The sequence below is a fragment of the Pleurodeles waltl genome, chromosome 8 (assembly GCF_031143425.1).
Source record: "Pleurodeles waltl isolate 20211129_DDA chromosome 8, aPleWal1.hap1.20221129, whole genome shotgun sequence".
NCBI classification, from domain to species: Eukaryota; Metazoa; Chordata; class Amphibia; order Caudata; family Salamandridae; genus Pleurodeles; species Pleurodeles waltl.
Genome location: NC_090447.1, coordinates 417,116,049 through 417,136,140, shown reverse-complemented (window position 1 = coordinate 417,136,140; position 20,092 = coordinate 417,116,049). Strand labels below are relative to the sequence as shown.

At 44.2% G+C, this 20,092-nt stretch overlaps 1 protein-coding gene across 1 annotated transcript in view; it reads left to right on the top strand.

Annotated features, from left to right (window-relative positions):
* Positions 1-20,092, top strand: part of OCA2 (OCA2 melanosomal transmembrane protein) — an 866,379-nt gene that overhangs the window by 597,443 nt on the left and 248,844 nt on the right. The window contains exon 18 of the mRNA XM_069204281.1: positions 17,823-17,950. Within this exon, the coding sequence (XP_069060382.1) occupies positions 17,823-17,950 (128 nt within the window). The remainder of the gene's footprint in view (positions 1-17,822; positions 17,951-20,092) is intronic.

Sequence of the window (20,092 nt, the reverse complement as noted above, 5' to 3'; positions counted from 1 at the left end):
CGTTCTCTGGGCTTTGTAAGTGTGGGGAAGCCATTTTAAGGTATGTAGCGGACACTGGTAAACATGAGTAGTCCAACTACATATTTACTTCTCCGAACCTAGGCATGTTTGGTATCAAACATGTTGGAATCATGCAACTACACCAATTCCAGTGTTATATATGATACCATGTACTATGGAAGTTCATTAGAGGATCTCCCATATCTACCTGTACATCCTTGTAGGGTATACACGCCAGCCCGCGCTGCTGCAGACCCTAGAGACTGCTCTGCCCTCCTGCTGATGAGCCTAACTCGAGCAGGGGATGGCAGAACAAAGGCGTTTCTATATGGTAGAGGTGTGGCCACCTTTCCGTTTGAAATGGGTGTCTCTGGGTTAGGGTGGGGTAGCCTGTCAGTGCCACCAGACTGCTTTGAAGGACACATTTGGTACCCTCCTTGCATAAACCGGTTTGCACCAGTACAGGAAGCCCTGGTTTCCGCTCTGGCACGAAACCACAAAAAGGACAGGGGAGTGACTACACCCTGTCCAGCTCCTCACCTAGGAAGGTGGCCACTTGATTCTGACATCTTGGAAACAAGATGTGCAGAGGCCCCTGGGAGCATCTGACTGGTTTGGCCAGGTGGGTGACATCACTGACCCCCTTTGATAGGTGGGTCACTGCAGAAAGTGTCCAACCCCCTTTTGGAGTTAATTAAGGGCTCCCCTGTGGGCAAGATTCTACAAAGGAACTCTCTGCAAGATATCTTCTGCAACCTGGCCTCCGAAACAGCTGCTGTCTGCCTTAGAAACTTAAACAAGACTATTCATTTGGGAGGGCTACCACTGCAACATTTTTTCTCTGGATCCTGCAAGAATTCTGCAACATCCATGGCTATGCATAGTCCAGGGTCACAAGAACTCAGTTTGCATCAGGAAGCAAGGAGGAATCTCCCTTTGAGTGAATGAGTCACTCCCCTGCATCTGCAGGCACCTTAAGATGACAATGACCAGCTAGTGAATGCTGCTGTCCCACAGACATCAACAAGTTCTGCAACACAGGTGGTAGTTTTGTAGTCCTCCCTGAGTTCAACTGGTCTCCTGACCAACTTGGGAGACAGTGAGCCCTTGCTGCAGCCATAGGATTGGAACCCCTGTGCACCGCAACTGTTGCTCTTACCAAGGCTTGTTGACTCTTCCTCCAGAAGATCTTCAAGCTCCAAGAATCACCATCCTTTAGCACTCTGCCACTCCAAGAATATCCTGCAACTCCTGTGGCGTGGGACTCCTTCTTTGTTGTGCTGCTGAGGCCTCCCTGCAACTTACTGTGCCTGCTGCCAGTGGGTCACTAGTACAGGCTCCAACTATTTGTTCTGGCTGTCCTGCATCCTGAGGTAAAGCCCTGGCACCCCTACAAGGGTTGAGTCTCTTCGATCTTGCTGGTACCTAAAAACCTGCAAACTTCTCTACAAGTTTTCTTACGTGTTTAACAATGCTTGTTGGTGGTCCTGCTGATCACGGACTCCTGCAAATCGGCGACCGACGTGGGACAGCTCATGGGTGACTCCAACGATCTCCCTGCTTCCCCTGGACTCTGCAGCTTGACTTCTTGCTTCACCTACCTACCTACTGGAAGTTCACCTCTAGGAGGGTGGACATTGCCTACCTGCACCGCATGGACATCTCCGAGTGGTATGGAGTCTGTCTCCTTTTTCAGGTTCTTATTGTCTGCAATCAGCCCTTGGGTTCCACCGACCTGGTCCACGCGTCGCAATAGCATCTGGACAAACGAGGCTCCCACTGACACCAATGAAGGTTTCCACTGTCACTTCACCCCTATGCACTTTGGCTCCCTGGTGTAGGTACTCCACTCTTCTGGATATCCACGGATGGGGGCACTATCCAACCTTCCTTGCACCAACTGGTTTCTCTCAGGGTCCTCTTGGAAGGGTCCAGGTCCAGAATCCTGAAAATTCCAACCGTGACTGTCCTGTGTTAGCCTCTGGGATGCCTAGTTCGATAACAAGTATGCACCCTGGTGACTGTGGGAATTCTGATACTTACCTTTGGTAATTCCTTACTCCCTCAGGCCCTAGGATTCTAACACACTTACCTTGGTTGGACATTACCATTCTTCTACCACTTTCTTGGTATATGGTTTGGTCCCCCGATAGGGTCCCATGTATTCTTCTGCTTTTCTTGTTTGTTTCTAAGTATATTTACTGTGTGTAAGTGTCTCCAAGTGGAGATACACCAATGATAGGGTAGTAATAGACTACTGTTATAATAAAGAGTACTATTTTTGGAACACTTGGTATGGTTCTTTCTTGTGTGAACATCACTGAATGACTATTGTGGTATTGTAAGTGCTTTACACTCCTCCTTGATAAGCCTGAGGTGCTCTCCACAGCTACCTCTAAAGAGCTTTGGTTTTTAGGCACCAAAACACTATCACTAAGGGATGTTGGACTCGGAATAGGGTGCCACACCATAGGTGTACACCATACACTGAGCTAGCGTCCTACACTGCCCTTCCTCCCCTACAGCTCCCTGGCAGTGCATTTGCCCTGCCTGATCCTCCCATAGTCTGGTGCCACTGATTGGAGCTTCCCCCCCACCTGGCTGCCTTGCGGTTCCCTGGCATTGCTTAAGCAATGTAAGAGGATATGTTTTCCTGAGCACTGGGCGCATTCATGTCTAACAGTGCAATATTACCTTGTGCACAATCCTTTATTGAAATCCCAATAGGCCCCAACTGTTCATCCCTGGCTCTTAGCTGTGGTACCCACCCAATCCCCCAGCGAGTTGGGCCTGAAAGGGCAGGTACACCATTGGCATTTCACTTGCTGTAAAAAATGTATTCGCAGACTTTGCTAGTCCCAGTGAATGTTGCCAGAGGTCAGACTCAATTTACCCCCATTTTCTTCTGGATCCAGAGCCATTTGAGCATGAAATTCATTGCCATACTACACCCAAGCATTAACCCCAAACGAGATTTGTGCCTTACCTATGACGTCCATGTATTTGAACAGGGCCACACTCCGCTCTGGGTATTTTTCACAATATACACTTGTGTAAATTAAAAAGGCCACCGTCCAGTTCTCCATGGTCATTGGCACCTATGGGCATTTCGCCAATTCGTATTCCTCCTCGTTGGATCCCTCCTTTGCTCTCAAACCCCTATGCGAGAGCTTAAACATTTCTGTACTCCTCTTTCCAAACTGTTTCTTTCATAGACAACATCAAGGGTGCCCTCAGCAGTTTGATGACCCCCACGTAAGATAGTTTATTTATCTTTAATTCTGTACTTTCCTTGCCTTCTGCCTCTTCTGCAACATCCTTCATCTTTGCAACTAACCCCTATGACCTTAATGAACTCCCTTCTGCTGTCTCTGCCGGAGTCCCACCCTCTGTGTACACTTTTTCTGTCATCTTTGCTGCCTGAGTGTCCTGTGACCACTTGCCTGTCTGCACTCCCAGGTCTTTAACATACGTTTCCTTTTGCAGCCTTGCCTCCCCTATACCCCCTCACACCCAGTGTCCACGCCAGGTGATACCATTACTGGGGCCACCCTGGTGTTATGGTTGGTGCCCTCTCTGAAGCCTGCTGCCTTGCAAGTGAAAGCCTCTGTTCCTCCAGCTCTTACCAACAGATTTTGTTGCAGCCTCTTGTGGAGCCTAAAAACAATACTGGAACACCGATTAGTGGAACGTCTTCCCCGTCTGCTCTCGCAACACCCTGGTGCAACCACGTGTGATCCATATCACCCATCACACCACTTTCTACAATCTCACCCTCCTTGAGACTGTCCTCCTCTTATTCCTACTCCACATAGTCAGACCACCCTTCCTCCTCAACACAGCCATTTACTCCAGCCACTCCAAGTGGCAACTTGCGCTACACTTCAGATCACCATATACCTTACCCCGGGAGATCATACCAACCTTTCCTGGGGCTCCCACCATGCAGGCTGCTGTGACCCATGGATCTGTCCATTATGTCCTCCTCGCCCAGACAAGTCCTCACCGGACCTTTGTGTGTCCTTCAGGGCTGTGTCCCATGATGCTTTTTGGCAGGCCATTCTGCGCCATACTTTCTCTTCATCTGTGGATGTGTGAGCCGCACTGTGCTTGCCCATCGTAGGTAGTCTTCGGACACGAGTTCCACAGAGTGTATCGTTCAATCAAACAGATTCCAAACATCAGGCATGATGTACCGGACTCCTTGATATGGAGTTTATGAAAGGGAATGAATACAGCGGTTAAGCTATCTAGAGAATTAGGTTATCATATCCCTTTCTTTTCTCTTAGTTCATCTTATCTACATATCCTTTTGGAGCAACAAGACTGCATAAAAGATTGCAGAGAAATACTTCAAATATTTCTCTAGTGAGAAGGCAGAACTCTCCCTATATCTAAGTTACACTATCTATACTCCGTCTGAGAATTTGGGAACTGGATGTGCCCTGATGAAGGTGGTTCCCTAAGAGGTGTGTCACCGAAACACGCGTCGGCACTTCAATCTTTTTGGATATAAGATCAAGACTAATCCACCACTTTCATCTTTTTGGATTTAAGATTAAGATGTATTTGGCACATTAATCCTTGTTGGATACGTATTTGGCATATTAATCCTTGTTGATACAGGATTAAGATTTATCTACAGGAAACCTACAGTCTTGTAGACTTAAAATTGGTTACCATATATAGCACTTTATGGTTTTTGTTTGATTACAATATTTTGTATTTTTGTTAGTCTGTGTACATAATTGGATTTTTTAAAGAAATACTTGGGGGAGTATGGATTTATTTATTGAAGCCTAAGTGTGAATACATAGTATGTGTATGATGTGATGTATTTATGGTCATTGTGGTGATGGGGCTATAAATTCTTGTTGTAGTTTTTTGTTATAATACATATGAAATCAAGTTAATGACTCTATATCATGATAATATGAAATTGTATCATTTTATGATTGTATACATAATACCAAGTGTAACTAAAGAAACAATATTTTGAAATTGAACAATAAACAAATAATTGGATTCATATATGGGCTCGAGACATTTGATTTAATCTAACAAAATGCTATTAATTATATGGTATGTTTAGATGGGGTGTCCCATTCCTTTATCAATGTTGATTCTGTCCCTGGTGAGGCCACTAATGGGTCAGGGACGCTCTTGTTTAAGTGGTGCCCGCTCTGAAGCCTGCTGCCTTGCATGTGAAAGCCTCTGTTCCTCCATGTCTTACCAACAGTCGCAGCCTCTCGTGGAGCCTGAAAAACAATACTGGAACACTGATTAGTGGATCGCCTTCACCGTCTGCTCTCGCAGCAGCCTGGTGCCACCACTTGTGTTTCACATCACCGGCACATCACTTTCTACAATCTCACCCTCCTTGAGACTGTCCTCCTCGTATTTCTACTTCACATAGTCTGACCACACTTCCTCCTCAACACAGCATTTTACTCCAGCCACTCTGCGCGGCAACTTGAGCCACAATGCGGGGTAACCATATACCTTGCCCTGGGAGGTCATACCAAAGCTTTCCTGGGGCTCCCACTATGCAGGCTGCTGTGACCCGTGGATCTGTCAATGATGTCCTCCGCACCCAGACAAGGCCTCACCAGACCTTTGTGTGTCCTTCAGGGCTGGGTCCCATGACGCTTTTTGGCAGTGCCATTCTGCGCCATACTTTCTCTTCAACTGTGGATGTGTGAGCCGCACTGTGCTCTCCCGAGTCCACCACCTGACTGGAACTTGTCATCTATATAAAAAAAAAGCATAGGTTTGGTGTGCTGTGCCTAGCAAACACTAATGCTTGACCTGTTGAAGTTTCTTCACCTCGGAGTGTGGAGGGCATCTTCCCGCGTTACTGCTGGTCCCACAAACCCCCTTCTTTCCTGCATTAGTGCCCCCCCACCCCCCAGGAGTAGACATGGAGTAGCCTATACTTGGAAACCAGACAATCTTCCTGCTGGTCTTTGTCGTCACTCAATACCAGCATCTTGACTAAGCTGGCCGATGCTGGTCAGTTCTTCACCTCCTCAGGGATTTCTAAGGGGGTTTAGTGCTCTTCCCTCCTTCAAGCCCTTCTAGCTGCTGATCCAGAGCTCCTCCGAGGGCACCCTCCTGACACTTCCACTGAATCCCTTTAGGTACCCTCTGCAACCAATCCCACGCTCCCTAACACATGCAGTTCTTGGCCCCAGTCCCCTCGGCCTCTCTGCCCACCCCTACAGTCAAACTGGAAACACTGCCTGACCTCTTGCTTAGCTGATAATGCCCATGGGGGGGGGGGGGGAAGACCATCCGGCTCCATCCAGACGTTCACATATAGGGCCACTGAGGCCCCCCTTTGGCATGCCTGACATATTGGGGCTAATCCTATCATGTTCCCCCACTGCAGCCTGCTCCTGCTGCGGTATCCCCACAGGCTAGAGGAGCCCCACTTCCTCATTGTTCCCTTGCACTTGATGAGTGAGGCCTTCTTTCTGTCCCTGACACAAGGGATCATGTGGAGGAACACACCCATGCCGCTCACTCCCCGCGACCTCTCCTGCACACTACCCTGATATCTTGTGGCTTTTGGGCTGCCCTCTCAGGCGGCCCCATGCACCTACCTGGGCTTTCCCATTGCCCCAGGCTTAATATGGGATAGATAGCACTCCAGGACCGTGGTGGTGATCACTTCCAATGTGCACCTCACTGGCTGGCCCGTCAGAGCAAGCCCACCACCTACCACCAACAGATCAAGGTGCCTGGCTTCTTCCAGGAGGCGAAGGCCTGCTGCACCTTGGAATCCTACATACTTGACTTTATCAACCACAAACAAAACACACTAGTCTGTAGCTAATGTAACGTGCTAAAAAGCTCTCAACACCTGCTTATGACCAGGGCTGCCACCATGTGTACCCATCATAAAATGGAGGATGGCAGTCCAAAATGGCCCTGTATAAAGACCCTAGGCTACAACTTTTATCGGATGTATCTCAAAGCCGCACAGTCATCTAGAGGGCTCCTGGTTTCACCCAATGCTCCCGGGGAACAGACCTCCCTGTAGGTATGTCCCCCAAAACCCTATTGTCAGCCTGTCCTGGGTGCTGTTTGAGCATACCAGAGTTATGATCAATGTGTCAGCCTGTCAGCCTGCTGATGCTCAACTAAGAGAAGGCTATTTATAGCATAGTTATGTTCTGTCAGTAGGCTGAAGTGGGACAAAAGGCTTTTCAGTGTATGCTAAAAATGTCACAGATGCTGCTTAAGTTGCTTTGATAGGTACAAGGTGCCTTTTACTGAAATTACGAGCACTTGCCCCATTATGTAAGTCGCCCCCCGCAGTATTCGTACAAGTTTTTCCCCTGTATATGGAGCTGATATCGTAAAGACTACACCAACTCAGGTTTTACTTGCAATTGGACAAGATGCAGCAATGACACAGCAGCACGGACTTGCTTATCCTGTTTTTAATCTCATTACGTTCTCTTCATTGCACCTAACAAATTACATCTTTAAATACCAGCACACAGTTCTCTGGATCCATTTTGAGATCTTGTCTACTAGCGTTTTGCTGTCTGGAAGGCAACATTCTAATGTGAAGCATACGAAAAACGTATAGTTGGCCTAGGAAGCCTGCCCATTGCTTAGCATTAGTTGGCTTTATTATCACTGATCTCCTTCCTTTTTATGTGATGGCTTGCCTTCCTTTTTTTGCGTTTGTCTTTTCCCTGCAGCATAGCCAATTTACTATCCTTTCATTGACCAATTTGTATTCTTACACTGCTCAGAATGAGGCAGACTACTTTTTTCATTTTCACTGGGCACTGCAAGAGTGAATGTGGTTTTCTGCTGTCGTATGCTGCTCACTTTCAATACTCGCACCCACTGATTCCCCTTCACCCGCCGCCTCGCGCTTCGTTTTTCACCCATTCCAGTAATTTGAATACTTGTTTTAATTTATTGGAGGGCGCTGCATTCCAAAACACACTTTACCACCCCTCTGTTGCTCCCTTGCCCCATGCCCACTCCCATTGTTCCACACACACAGTTGTCACTGCTCCCCAACGTTTGCGGTCTTTTGAATATATATATTTTTTTTAATGTTTTTTTTTTTTTTGGATTAAGAACTAATAACGTTTTTAAATTCCCCATCCAAGTGGCATGCATCATCTTGGATCGGCAAGTAAAAAAGACAAAGAAAATTGTGACCACAACATTTAATAGAATCACACGTGGTGAGTTATATGTGCACATATGTCAACAGGCATGTGGTTGCATACAGAGATGCTCAGTGACTAGCAGCAGCCGCATCATAGTACCTTTTCTTTTCTTTTGTTTGCCGATGCTAAACTGCCTCGCAAAAAGCATTGGCAAAGATAATCGATCAACAATACAAACTATTTTCTTTGCCTCAAATAATTATTAATTGACAGCTTATGTACCAAGGTTGCTTTCTCGTAACTGTATCGTGAACATTTTTTGTATGATGTATATAAAGGTATGCAACCCTTCAGCAAGGTGTCTTTGTCAGGCATGTATACCTCATGTTGAAAAATGCAGTTGACATGTCGAAATAATTACAAACAAAACTACCTTTCTCATTTAACTTTGATTTTTTTTTTTTTTTTTTTTTGTTGTCCTGGAGACAGTCAGTTTTATCCAGGGGTATTGCCTCCGTGAGGGGGCAGATTATTTTGGTTCCCTGGCCCCCAATGAGGAGTGCATAAACTAAAATAATTAAAATGTTTATATATAAAACTGCAGCAGCATGATGCTGCGGTGAGCAGAAAGTCTTCACTTGCCAATTCAAATTTGAGCGAGGAGTGCTCTGAGACAGCAGCGGGCCTGAGGGAGTGGGGCTTAGTTTCAATAGCAACAATGTTGCCACAGTCTCTTGACTGTAAGAAACTAAGAAAGATTCTCCAGCCTGCGCTGCACCTAGTGAGCATGTCGAGTTGGACAGGAACTTTCTTCCAGCCAACCCGACATGCGCACTAGGTCTCAGAGTAGCAAGACACTATAACGCACATTGAGCCAGGGGTGATGCAGAAGACCTAGCCACTAGTCTCGGAAGTGTGCATTGAGGTCCCCTGCCCCAAACAATCCTGGGTCTGCAGCAACAGCAGAACCAGCGCCAGGATTGGTTGGCTGAGATGGTGGTGTTACCAGGCAGGTAGGGGCCTGGAGTGCACATGCAATCCACAACAACACATAGACAGTGCACGTGGCGAGATTGGAGGAAAAGGAGACTGTCTCTCCCCTAAAGCTTTCTCTTCATTTGGTGCAGCGCTAGCACACCACCAGTGACGAGAGATTGGCATGCAGCATTGTGGAAAATAAACAGCACAAAGGTAAGTTTATTAATATAAAAAAAAATAGTTGGTGGTGTGTCAGCTTGTGAAATCATTCATTAATATTACCGACACTGTTTGTCGTGGTCGTCTGCATCATGTATTTTGTGATGTTCATGACAATGCACGACAACGTTGAAACTGTCCTGCTGAGTCTTAAAGGCAGGTGACTCGGCAGGACAGTTTCAAAGTAGTTGTGCATCGTCCTAATCATCACGAAAAACACAACCATGATGTATCTTCCTTTAGTTTTAAAGTTATGGCACATAAAATCATTTTATTAAAATGTGAGGTATACCCATATCATTATCGTATGAAATCTCCATTGATTTCATAACTACACTTCCACAATTGCCTTATTAACCTCCTTGCATTGTCAAATTTACTTACAAATGCACCATTTGCCCACTCTTTTTTTCAAAAACCCAAACTATCATTATGACACTCAGGCTTCCTCCCGAAACTCTCTCGCAACAGGTCACTCATCACAAAGATTTACGCCCCCCCCCCCTACTTTCAAATCTCACCAGCCGCCACTGGGTTTATCAGCTGTGTTAGTGACGTAGAGGCGTTTCTGCTTTGATGCTCATATTCTAATCCCATTTTAATGACCCAAAATTAATTTAGGTGACTGGTAACTACCCAACCCTCTTCCCTGACACTCTTTACTGAGCTAGCAGGGATCAATTCATAAATAAGATCTGAATTATATAAGTATTAGCAACAACAATGGGTCTGAGTTTAAAGTGTTAACATGTAGTGTTAGCATATTAAAGTGAGACTCGGGGGGCTGTTAGCAGGAGTTGACAATTAGCACTGTAGTTAGGTCATTCCTCAATGTAAGGATTTCATTGAGGTAAAGGATACACCCAAGCAGCCAACAGCATTAGGTGAGAGAGTAAAATAGCCCACAGGGGTGTGGAATTTAATAAAATATCTACTTGCCCACAGGACAAGCTGCTTCATAAATCTACTTGCCCTGTAAAAAAAATCAAAATCTTCATACTGGGGCTGGAGATAGTAACTAATATTTCCATGGTTGGTATGCCCTCTCGAGTCTTTGCATCCCCACTAACTTGCATGTTTTAGGGGACTTCATCTGCTTTTCTTTAATGTTTTCCCAAACTGATAAAGGTTGGAAATATACTCCCGAGAAGGGCAGAAGTAAAATGTATTTCCGGGGTTGGGGAAAAAAATAGTTGGAGGGAAAGTGAACTTGTATTCATGTAACAGATTTCCGCATGAGTAATTCTCCAGATGCATATTTGCTTGTGAAAAAGGCAGTTCACAAATAATTTACAGGAGTACGGTTTCTTGGCTACTTCTGTAAATCCTTGTGAATTAAAGAAAGCCATAAACATACCCAAATCAAGGACATACAATGGGTGCACTTTTGAGACTTTAAGATTTGGGCCCCTAATTAGGTATGCCGTTAACCAAGGCCTTTATTCTTTTATTTAAATTCTCTCTTTCTCTACCTATTGACCGGCGTCATTGTGACTGACAGACTTTTGCTGTTTCACAAGGAGCATATCGACACACAAAGTAGTTTTATTCAATGCTAGGAACGTTGTGGCAATGTGTGCTTTGAGAGACCATTTTTTTTTTTTCAATGTTTATTATAATTGTGAGGGTCAAGCAGCTCCTGCAGCTATAAAGCTGTACAAAACCAAGACAAAACAAGACTTGCATTGACAAAACCAAATGGCTGACCACCAATGTCATACCTTTTGGTTTTGCCATTCCTTGTTTATTTTCATGTTTTCCATAATCTTTTTCAAACTTGTTACCCTGATTTTTTAGAAATACTAGCATACATCAACACATTTTACTATAACATCCTTCAAAGAAATGATACCTAAAATTTCATAGTAGTTTAGCAAAACGTTTTTCTTCCTAGTTGCATTTTTTGTGAGCAATTTCATTTTTTTTTTTTTAAACAAATAATCATCAATCTTGCTTACAAGACTCTGCCAATATTTGCATCTAATCAGGGAGCATTTGGTAATATTACACATAGCCTCATGTTGTTAAACTTTGCAACTGTGTGTATTCTTATGCTGAGCCACTCATGTCAGTAGTGCAGTCCGAGGATTACATTTCCTTAGAGCTCTCACCCCAATAATAAAGTCTGCATTAACCCCTTGGCTGCCAGGCCTTTTCCCCCTCAGGTGCCAAGCCTTTTTTTGGCTATTTGGGGCAGTTCACCCTCATAACTTTTTGTCCACGTAAGTTACCCACGCCAAATTTGCGTCCTTTTTTTCCAAACTTCTAGGGATTCTAGAGGTACCCAGACTTTGTGGGTTCTCATGAAGGAAAGCAAGAAATTAGCCAAAATACGACCAAAAAGTCGTTTTGTTTTTCAAAAAAATGGGAAAAAGGGCTGCAGAAGAAGGTTTTTTTTTTTTTTTTTGGAAAATGGCACCAAAAAAGGGTTTGCGGTGCTAAAATCACCAGCTTTCAGGAACAGGCAGACTTAAATCAGAAAACCCAATTTTTCAACACAATTTTGGCATTTTACTGGGACATACCCCATTTTTACTATTTTTGAGTGTGCTTTCAGCCTCCTTCCAGTTAGTGACAGAAATAGGTGTGAAACCAATGCTGGATCCCAGAAAGCTAAACACTTCTGAAAAGTAGACAAACTTCTGAATTCAGCAAGGGGTAATTTGTGTAGATCCTGCAAGTGTTTCCTACAGAAAATAAGAGCAGAAATAAAACAAAAATGGAAATTGAGGTGAAAAGGAACAGCCATTTAGCTCCACGTTTTACTCTAACTGTTTCCTTCTATGTCAGATTTTTGAAAGCAATATACTGTTAGGTCTGCTGGACTCTTTTGGTTTGCGGGGACATATAGGGCTTGCAGGTTCATCAAGAACCCTAGGTACCCAGAGCCAATAAATGAGCTGAACCTTGCAATAGATTTTCATTCTATACCGGGTACACAGCAATCCATTTTCTGAAATAAAAAAAGTAAAAAATAGGTATCAAGAAAACCTTTTTATTTCCAAAATGGGCACAAGATAAGGTGATGAGAAGCAGTGGTTATTTGCACATCTCTGAATTCCGGGGTGCCCATACTAGCATGTTAATTATAGGGCATTGCTCAAATAGATGTCTTTTTTACACACTGTCTTACATTTGGAAGGAAAAAATGTAGAGCAAGACAAGGGGCAATAACACTTGTTTTGCTATTCTGTGTTCCCCCAAGTCTCCTGATAAAAATCGTACCTCACTTGCGTGGGTAGGCCTAATGCTCGCGGCAGGAAACACAACATGGACACATCACATTTTTACATTGAAATCTGACATGTTGTTTGCAAAGTGCCTAGCTGTAGATTTTGGCCTCTAGCTCAGCCAGCACCTAGGGAAACCTAGCAATCCTGCGCATTTTTGAAAACTAGACACCTAAGGGAATCCAAGATGGGGTGACTTGTTGGGCTCTGACCAGGTTCTGTTACCCATAATCCTTTGCAAACCTCAAAATTTGGCAAAAAAAAACTTTTTCCCCTCATTTCGGTGACAAAGTTCTGGAATCTGAGAGGAGCCACAAATTTCCTTCCACCCAAAATTCCCTCAAGTCTCCCGATTAAAAATGGTACCTCTCTTGTGTAGTTAGGCCTGGTGCTCGTGAAAGGAAATGCCCCAAAACACTATCTGGACACATCAAAATTATCAAATACAAAACTACCTGTTTTTGCGGGGGCCACCTGGGTTTTTGGTCCTGGTTCCAGCAGCCATCTAGGGAAACCTACCAAACCCAGACATTTATGAAAACTAGACACCCGAGGGAATCCAGGGAGGTGTGACTTGCGTGGATCCCCCAATTTATTGTTACCCAGAATCCTCAGCAAACATCAAATTTTGCTAAAAAATCACTTTTTTCCCACATTTCTGTGTGGGATCACCGCACCAGGACAAAGTTCCTACTTCCCAATGTTCCCCTCAGACTCCCGGTAAAAATTATACCTCACTTGTGTAGGTGGGCCTAGTGCCTGGGACAGGGAAGAGTGAAAAAACATGTCGAAATTGAGGGGAAACCAAAAAAACATTTTTAAGCTGACAAGTGCAGCAGGATTTTTATTGGTATGGATGAGACAATTTTGGGTGGTAGGAATTTTGTGGATTCCTGCAGATTCCGGAAGGTTCCATCACAAAAATGTGGGAAAAAAAGTGTGATTTACAGCAAAGTTGGGGATTTGAAGGACATTGTGGGTAATAAAATGGTGCAGGGTGCATGTGAAGCACACCACCCTGGAATCAACCAGATGTTTAGTTTTCAGATGTGTCTAGGTCTTGTGAATTTTTCTACATGGCAGCGTCCCAAAGTCAAAAAAGTGCAACCCTCACCATTCCAAGTCGGATGATTGTGAGAGTTACCAAGCTCTCCTGGCCCAAATGTAAAACCAAAACCCAAAATAATCAAATGTCCTCTTCCTTGCCGTGGGATAAGGTGTTTTAGTGTGCGGGGGGAGAGCTGAAAGACTGTTACCCCCTTCAGTTGGGGGCATAACCAGGCCCATACTGGTTGGTAGCCACCACCCCTCTTTTTTTATTTTTTGTTTTATTCCATGGCATCTAGTAGACTTTCTGCTCCCCGGGGTGTGGATCCAGGGTAATTGCCACTTCTGCCCACTGTTGGGCAGAACAACTTTGGCCCCATCCTAAAAATCTTTTGCTCCCCCCACATATATAAAAAATAAAATAAACAAAAAATAAATGTATCCCTGGTGTCTAGGGGTTTTCTGCAGAAATGGCTTAAAAATAATCCCCCTCCCCTTATGTGTCAGTATAATAAAAAAAATAGAAAAAAAAAACTTCTTGGTGTCTAGTGGTTTCTGCCCCTCCCGGGGTCAGATCGGCCTAATATAATTAGGGGGCAGAAATGGCCTAAAAACAATTTGCCCCCCCCCCCCCCCCCCCAAGGAAGCGACCCTATACATAAAAGAAAAAATAAATAAATTATCCTTGGTGTCTAGGGGTTTTCAGCCTAATTATATTATATATGGCCTAAAAACAATTTGGCCCCCCAGGGAGCGACCCTTGCCTAAGGGATTTCTCCCTAAACATAAAAGATTTTTTTTTTTATCCCTGGTGTCTATGGGATTTCTGCCCCCCCCCCCCCCTCCAGGGGAGAGCAGCCTAATTATATTAGGCCGATCTGCCCCCAAGGGGGCAGAAATGGCCTAAAAAATCTTTGGCCTCCTTGGGAGCGCCCTTGCCCAAGGGGCCGCTACCCTCATGTCCATTTCAAACCGGAAAAATAAATCCCTGGTGTCTAGTGGGCATTTCTGCTGCCCAATCACATCGCGATCGGGCAGCAGAAATGCTTGCAGAGACATGAAAGGAAAGGCCTTTCCTTTCATGACTCTTCTGGCCCCCTCTTCCTGAGCGGAAGAGAAATGCTTTTGCATTTCTCTTCCGCATCTCGCTGGAAGCATGCTTCCAGCGCGATGGGAGGTGACCTCTGATGAGGTCAGAATGTGATTGTGTGCTGATGTCATCAGACGTCACTGGGCAGGTCTGGGAGGGGGGGCTTTAAGGGGAAGCGATTCCCCTTCCAGCCCTGACCTGGGAGGGGTGGGGGGGGGGGTGGCCCTTGGGGGGAGCGCTAGCGCTTTCCCCGAGGGCCGGTAAACGGACGTAATGGTTACATCCGTGGCACCTGAGAGGCGCAGCCATGAACGTAACCATTATGTCCGTAGCCCTCAAGGGGTTAATAAAAGATAAATACAAGTTCTGAACAGCATTAATATATGAACACAAACATTACTTTCACTGCAGACAGTGCCCTTCTCTGATTCATAATGTACTGTAAGCTGGAAGCTAAAGGGTTTGTACTGCAGAAGGTTGGGCCTACTTGTCCCAAGGAAAAAATAGACATGAAAACCTTATCCTTGACCCCAAACAATATGTCTTGGGCAACTGGCTAGAGGAATTCCACATCCCTGAGTCCACTAAGGTGAGCCAAGAAGTGCTTGTCAAAGTCTCAAGCCAATTGCTGAAAGCGTCTGGTCATAAAAGACCAGTGGTTGAAGGGGTGAACCCAAATATTTATTTAGCAATATGTGTGGTTGATAGCTGGACTGTCAAAGCCCACTCTTAAAAATGTAAGTAATCCAGGAAAATGCCCCTTTTAGTCTGGTCACCTAAACTTTTTGTAGATACTTCTGCTGGTTTTTGGACTTGGCACACTGGGGCAGTGCTTTCCAGTGTATGTACCCTGACCCCTAAAAACATGCATGAGGCCTAGGTCTCAGAGCTCAGCCCAGGGGAAGAAAGTTTGTACCATTTTGGTTTAAGGTAGAGGGGCAATGTGGGGTATTGCACATGGGACAATGGAACTGTTGCAAAGGTGGGTAGGAATTCCCTTAGGAAGTTTTTCCCATTAGGTAGGGAGGGACCAGGAGCCACTCCCGCCCACAGGCTAGTGCCACCCCCCCCCGGCCCCCCCCAAGGAACACTCTTCAGAAGAGTACTTGACCTGAGGAAGACAGAACAAGAACTGCACTTGCTGCTGTTACCTGTGAAGAGAACCCTAAGGGTTTGACCTGCTCCCATTTGTACAAGGACTGAGAAGTTATCTCCAAAGGCCAGGTGGCTGACCTCCTGTTAAGCTACAGGGCTACACACAATAACTGCAAGAGGCCTACTTTCCTTGAACCCCACTGACCACTTCAAACTGGACCTACCCGGGACCCTTCTGGTGGCTTCTGTGGAGTGAGACCTGACCCCAAAGTGCTTTTGCTAAGGCCCTGGATCAGTTGTCTGGTGTTCGAGCATACTTCTCCTACTTAAACTGCTAAAAGCTGGCTGGAGAACCAACTGAGACAGAGGCATCATTGAATCCGTTGATGTCAAATCACCACTCATGCTCAGCTTGCTGGATTGCCTCACTAAAGGAAATCCAGCTTTCAAAAAAGTTTCCAATTCCGCACACAAAGTGCTTCACTAGGCGAATGTGGAGCAGTATTGCAGTCACCCTTAAATGTTACCTTTTGTCCCGGTTTAATACGACCAGTTGCCTGCTGTTGGAGCTTTGTGTTTTTGGTACCATTTTTATTCATGAAAGTAACAATTACTATCTCCTGTTTCCCCCTTAGTGGATTTATGTTTTTTTTTTTTTTGTAATTTTGTTCAGTGAAATATTCTCTATTTATATAAAGTAGAGTAAAAATTTTATTGTGTGGTTTTCAATTTTTTTAAAAATTGTTTTGGTACTTCTAAACGATTTACATGTTTTCCTAAGTTAAGCTTGTTTGCTCTGTAGAATAACTAACAGGAGTGAGCTGAGGTTTAAATTACTGAAACTGTTGCTCGAATTAAACATTAATTGAGGTAGAACAGTTACAGAAATGGGGTCTGAGGACTGTCTCAAAGTACAATCGATCTGAGCGGTGTTTTGTACATTTCTCTAGGCACCATAGAACAATTACAGCATTCCTTTTTAGGTGAAGAATGTGAACAATTGTCTTTAATCATAAACAAGGTCCCTGATAACCAATGTAGATGGGCCTCGACTTTGCATGGACACAATGAGGGCCAGTTGGTAAATTGTCCAGATGTCCGGCCTGAAGGGCACCTGATCACTGCATGTTCTTGTGTTCTGATAGACTGAGTGTTCCTAACTACATGTGGCTTTATGGTGTTTTGGGAATGCGCGCACCCCTCCAGCCATTTGTGCTCTATTGGGACCAATCTCCTAGGACCATTATGGTGTTGCTGCGCCTATCTGCGGGAATGATCAGAGTTTCCTGTTGGCGTGTTTGTCTGCCGGCTATGTGCTACCCCACCTGTGACTTGTCAATCAGTAACCTCAGGCCTAGGTCTAGAGCCTGCCTGACCACGTCTTTTGAGTTTGGGTTCTTGGAGAATTCTTGACCTAAGATGAATAGTTACTATTATTTTTGATGAACGTCATCCACCCCAACCCAACTAATAATCCATTTTCTCACAAGTCGAAATTGCCATCAACAACATTGGCACATTTAAGGAATTGCTTGCTTTATACCTCATTGTGGGAGGAATGAAGCCTAAAAACAGTGTCAGAGCATCCAGATCAACCCGAGGGTTGGCCCGCTTGCCCTGTTTCTAGTTGACCTCAACATGTCTGCGATTTCCACTCTAAGTTTAGCTTGACATAAGCTGACGAAGATATTCCTGATAACATGATGCCCTGTTGCCATTGCCGATAGTGGCCCATTCACAGAGATATAAGTCCCTTTGTTCAAATATGCGTTTATTCTTTCATCTCAAGTAAGCTATCTCAAGTATCTTTATTGCTGACTCTTCCTATTATCAGTCATGGAGCCTTTACTGTGCCAACATATCTTTCTTTCCTTTATTTCCTGTGAGAAAACACCAAACTGTGCCGAGTAACGTTGACTATAAATTCTGACTTCAGAATTTGAAGAGACAGTTAATAAAAGTGGTCATTATTTTGTAACATATGTATCATAAATATTTCTTTGTTTCTTTGCTGTCTTTTAGGTTGGACTGCAATGTTGGGTGCTCTGTGGCTGTTGGTTTTGGCTGATATCCATGATTTTGAGATGATTTTACATAGAGTTGAGTGGGCCACTCTTCTCTTTTTTGCAGCATTGTTCGTCTTAATGGAGGTATGGACTCTTAAATATGTCTTTCCTTACTACACATGAGTTAATAAAAACAGCACAGTAGTCTTCAGTTGAATAAAACAAGCAAGACTGTTTTGCAGCATTCACAATGAAACAGTGCATGTTTACTAATATTATTATTAAATAGTTATTTACATAAGTCCTAATGTCGTCTAACACATTTAAAAATCTGACTGGTTCAAATACAAAAACTCATAAAAATCCAATGGATGTGGTTGCTCATTGCCACAGAATTCCAATACCCATCAGTAGTAATACGTGTGAAAATGACAAATATACTATAATAGCTCCGGAGATTGTATGTCACTATGCTACATAATTCAGGCAACACTGCTGTATAATTTGGTCACCTATTGCTTTATAATTCTAGTGTCCCTGCTTATGATGATGCGGAACATTTATCAAAAGCCCACGGAAACAATGCCCATGAGTGGAAGTTTGATCAACAAATGTATTCTGCAGAGGGTATGAGGCAGAGTTGTCACGTCTTAACTTATGGCTTGGTACAGAATGGGGAGCAACTAAAAAATGGAGGCTATGTACATACCAAGAAAATCCCTATTGGAGGTGAATTTGGTGGGATGTTTGCAGATACTATTTTGGGGATAGTAGATACACTCCTTGCCAGTCTTCATATGCTACTGAAGATTTTTAGGGAGGTATCGGGCAACAAGCATAGTTTGGCAAAATCAGAAAGGCTAAGCCTCACATTGAGGCAAAAAAAAAAACATACCGCTGCATTGAGTTTGGCTCAAAAACCCTTAAAACAAATGTATGCAGACCTCTCACATACATGGAGAGACAACTTCAGTGTGTTACACGAACATATAGGAGAGGGCATTTGCCCGACTGGCATGTCAGATGGGATGTCTATTTCTTGAGATTTGCCCACATTTCATAGTGAACATTCTAGATAAGTCAACTCAGTTGTGCTAATATGGTATAGTATTTTACCAAACACAAAGTAACGTTTCCCAGTGTCACTCAACTCAGTTGAAAAAACTGTGGTAACGGGAATGCTCTTAGTGTGTGGTTATCCTGTTCAATACAAAAATGTAATTGAAAGGTATCCTGAGTCCACTGAAATATAGGATCTGGTGCCCAGTAGTCAATTAACCAGGGTTTTGCTATTAGATTTACAAGTTATGGATTCCATATATGTCCTAGAACCACATACAGCATTAATAGCTTTAACAAAGGAGCAGGACTTTAATGCCGGTATAGCCCAGCTGCGGAGGGCTATAAGGCTATTAGAACATTCCACCGCTAGAGGGCAGAATGTTCTAATAAATTAAACAAAGGCCTCACATTCCTGAGGGAACTGAAATCCCCTCGGGCTCCATGAGGTCTTTGTTCACAGCAAATGCTGTGAAGGCTAACATTGGAATGTTGGAGCTCCGGGCTTCTACCGGCATGAAAAGCCCAGAGCACTCCATTGTTTTCAGTGGAGCTCCAAACATTACAATCTTCTAATATAGCAACATACTTTTACCAAGTACAAAGTAATATTTCCCACTGTCACTCAGCTCAGATGAAATAACTGTGGTAATGGGACTGCCCTTAGTGTGTGTTTGTCCTGTTTAATACAAAAATGTAATTGAAAGGTATCCTGAGTCCACTGAAAGATATACTGTGGTGCCCAGTGGTCAATTAACCAGGGTTTTGCTATTAGGTTTACAGTTTATGGGTTCCATAAATGTCTTAAAAGCACATAAAGCATCAATAACTAATGTGGCATTATGTTGTAAGATAACTGCTAGAATCCAGAGAAAGGGCTGACTCCTCTCCCCTTCCCCCCCCACCCCCCCCCCCCCCCACCCTAGAGGTCAGAGTGTTTACAGGAACTCTGCGGTATTCTTGCATGTGAGCAGGTCACTTGCACTACACATGGTACCCAATATGGTTTCTGTACAGATGGCAACCTCGAAGTATATTTTAAAATAAAAAATACTTGTGCCCTACTCACAGAAACAAGTAATAAGAAGTGGTAAGAGCACACCCATCGTCAAATTAAACTGAGTTTGGCTTGTGAGATACCTGTGTAAGTGTATAGAACAATAAACCCTTCAAATGGGGAGGGGAGTGATGGAACTTGTACTGCAGTAGTTCCCAAACTTTTTTGAC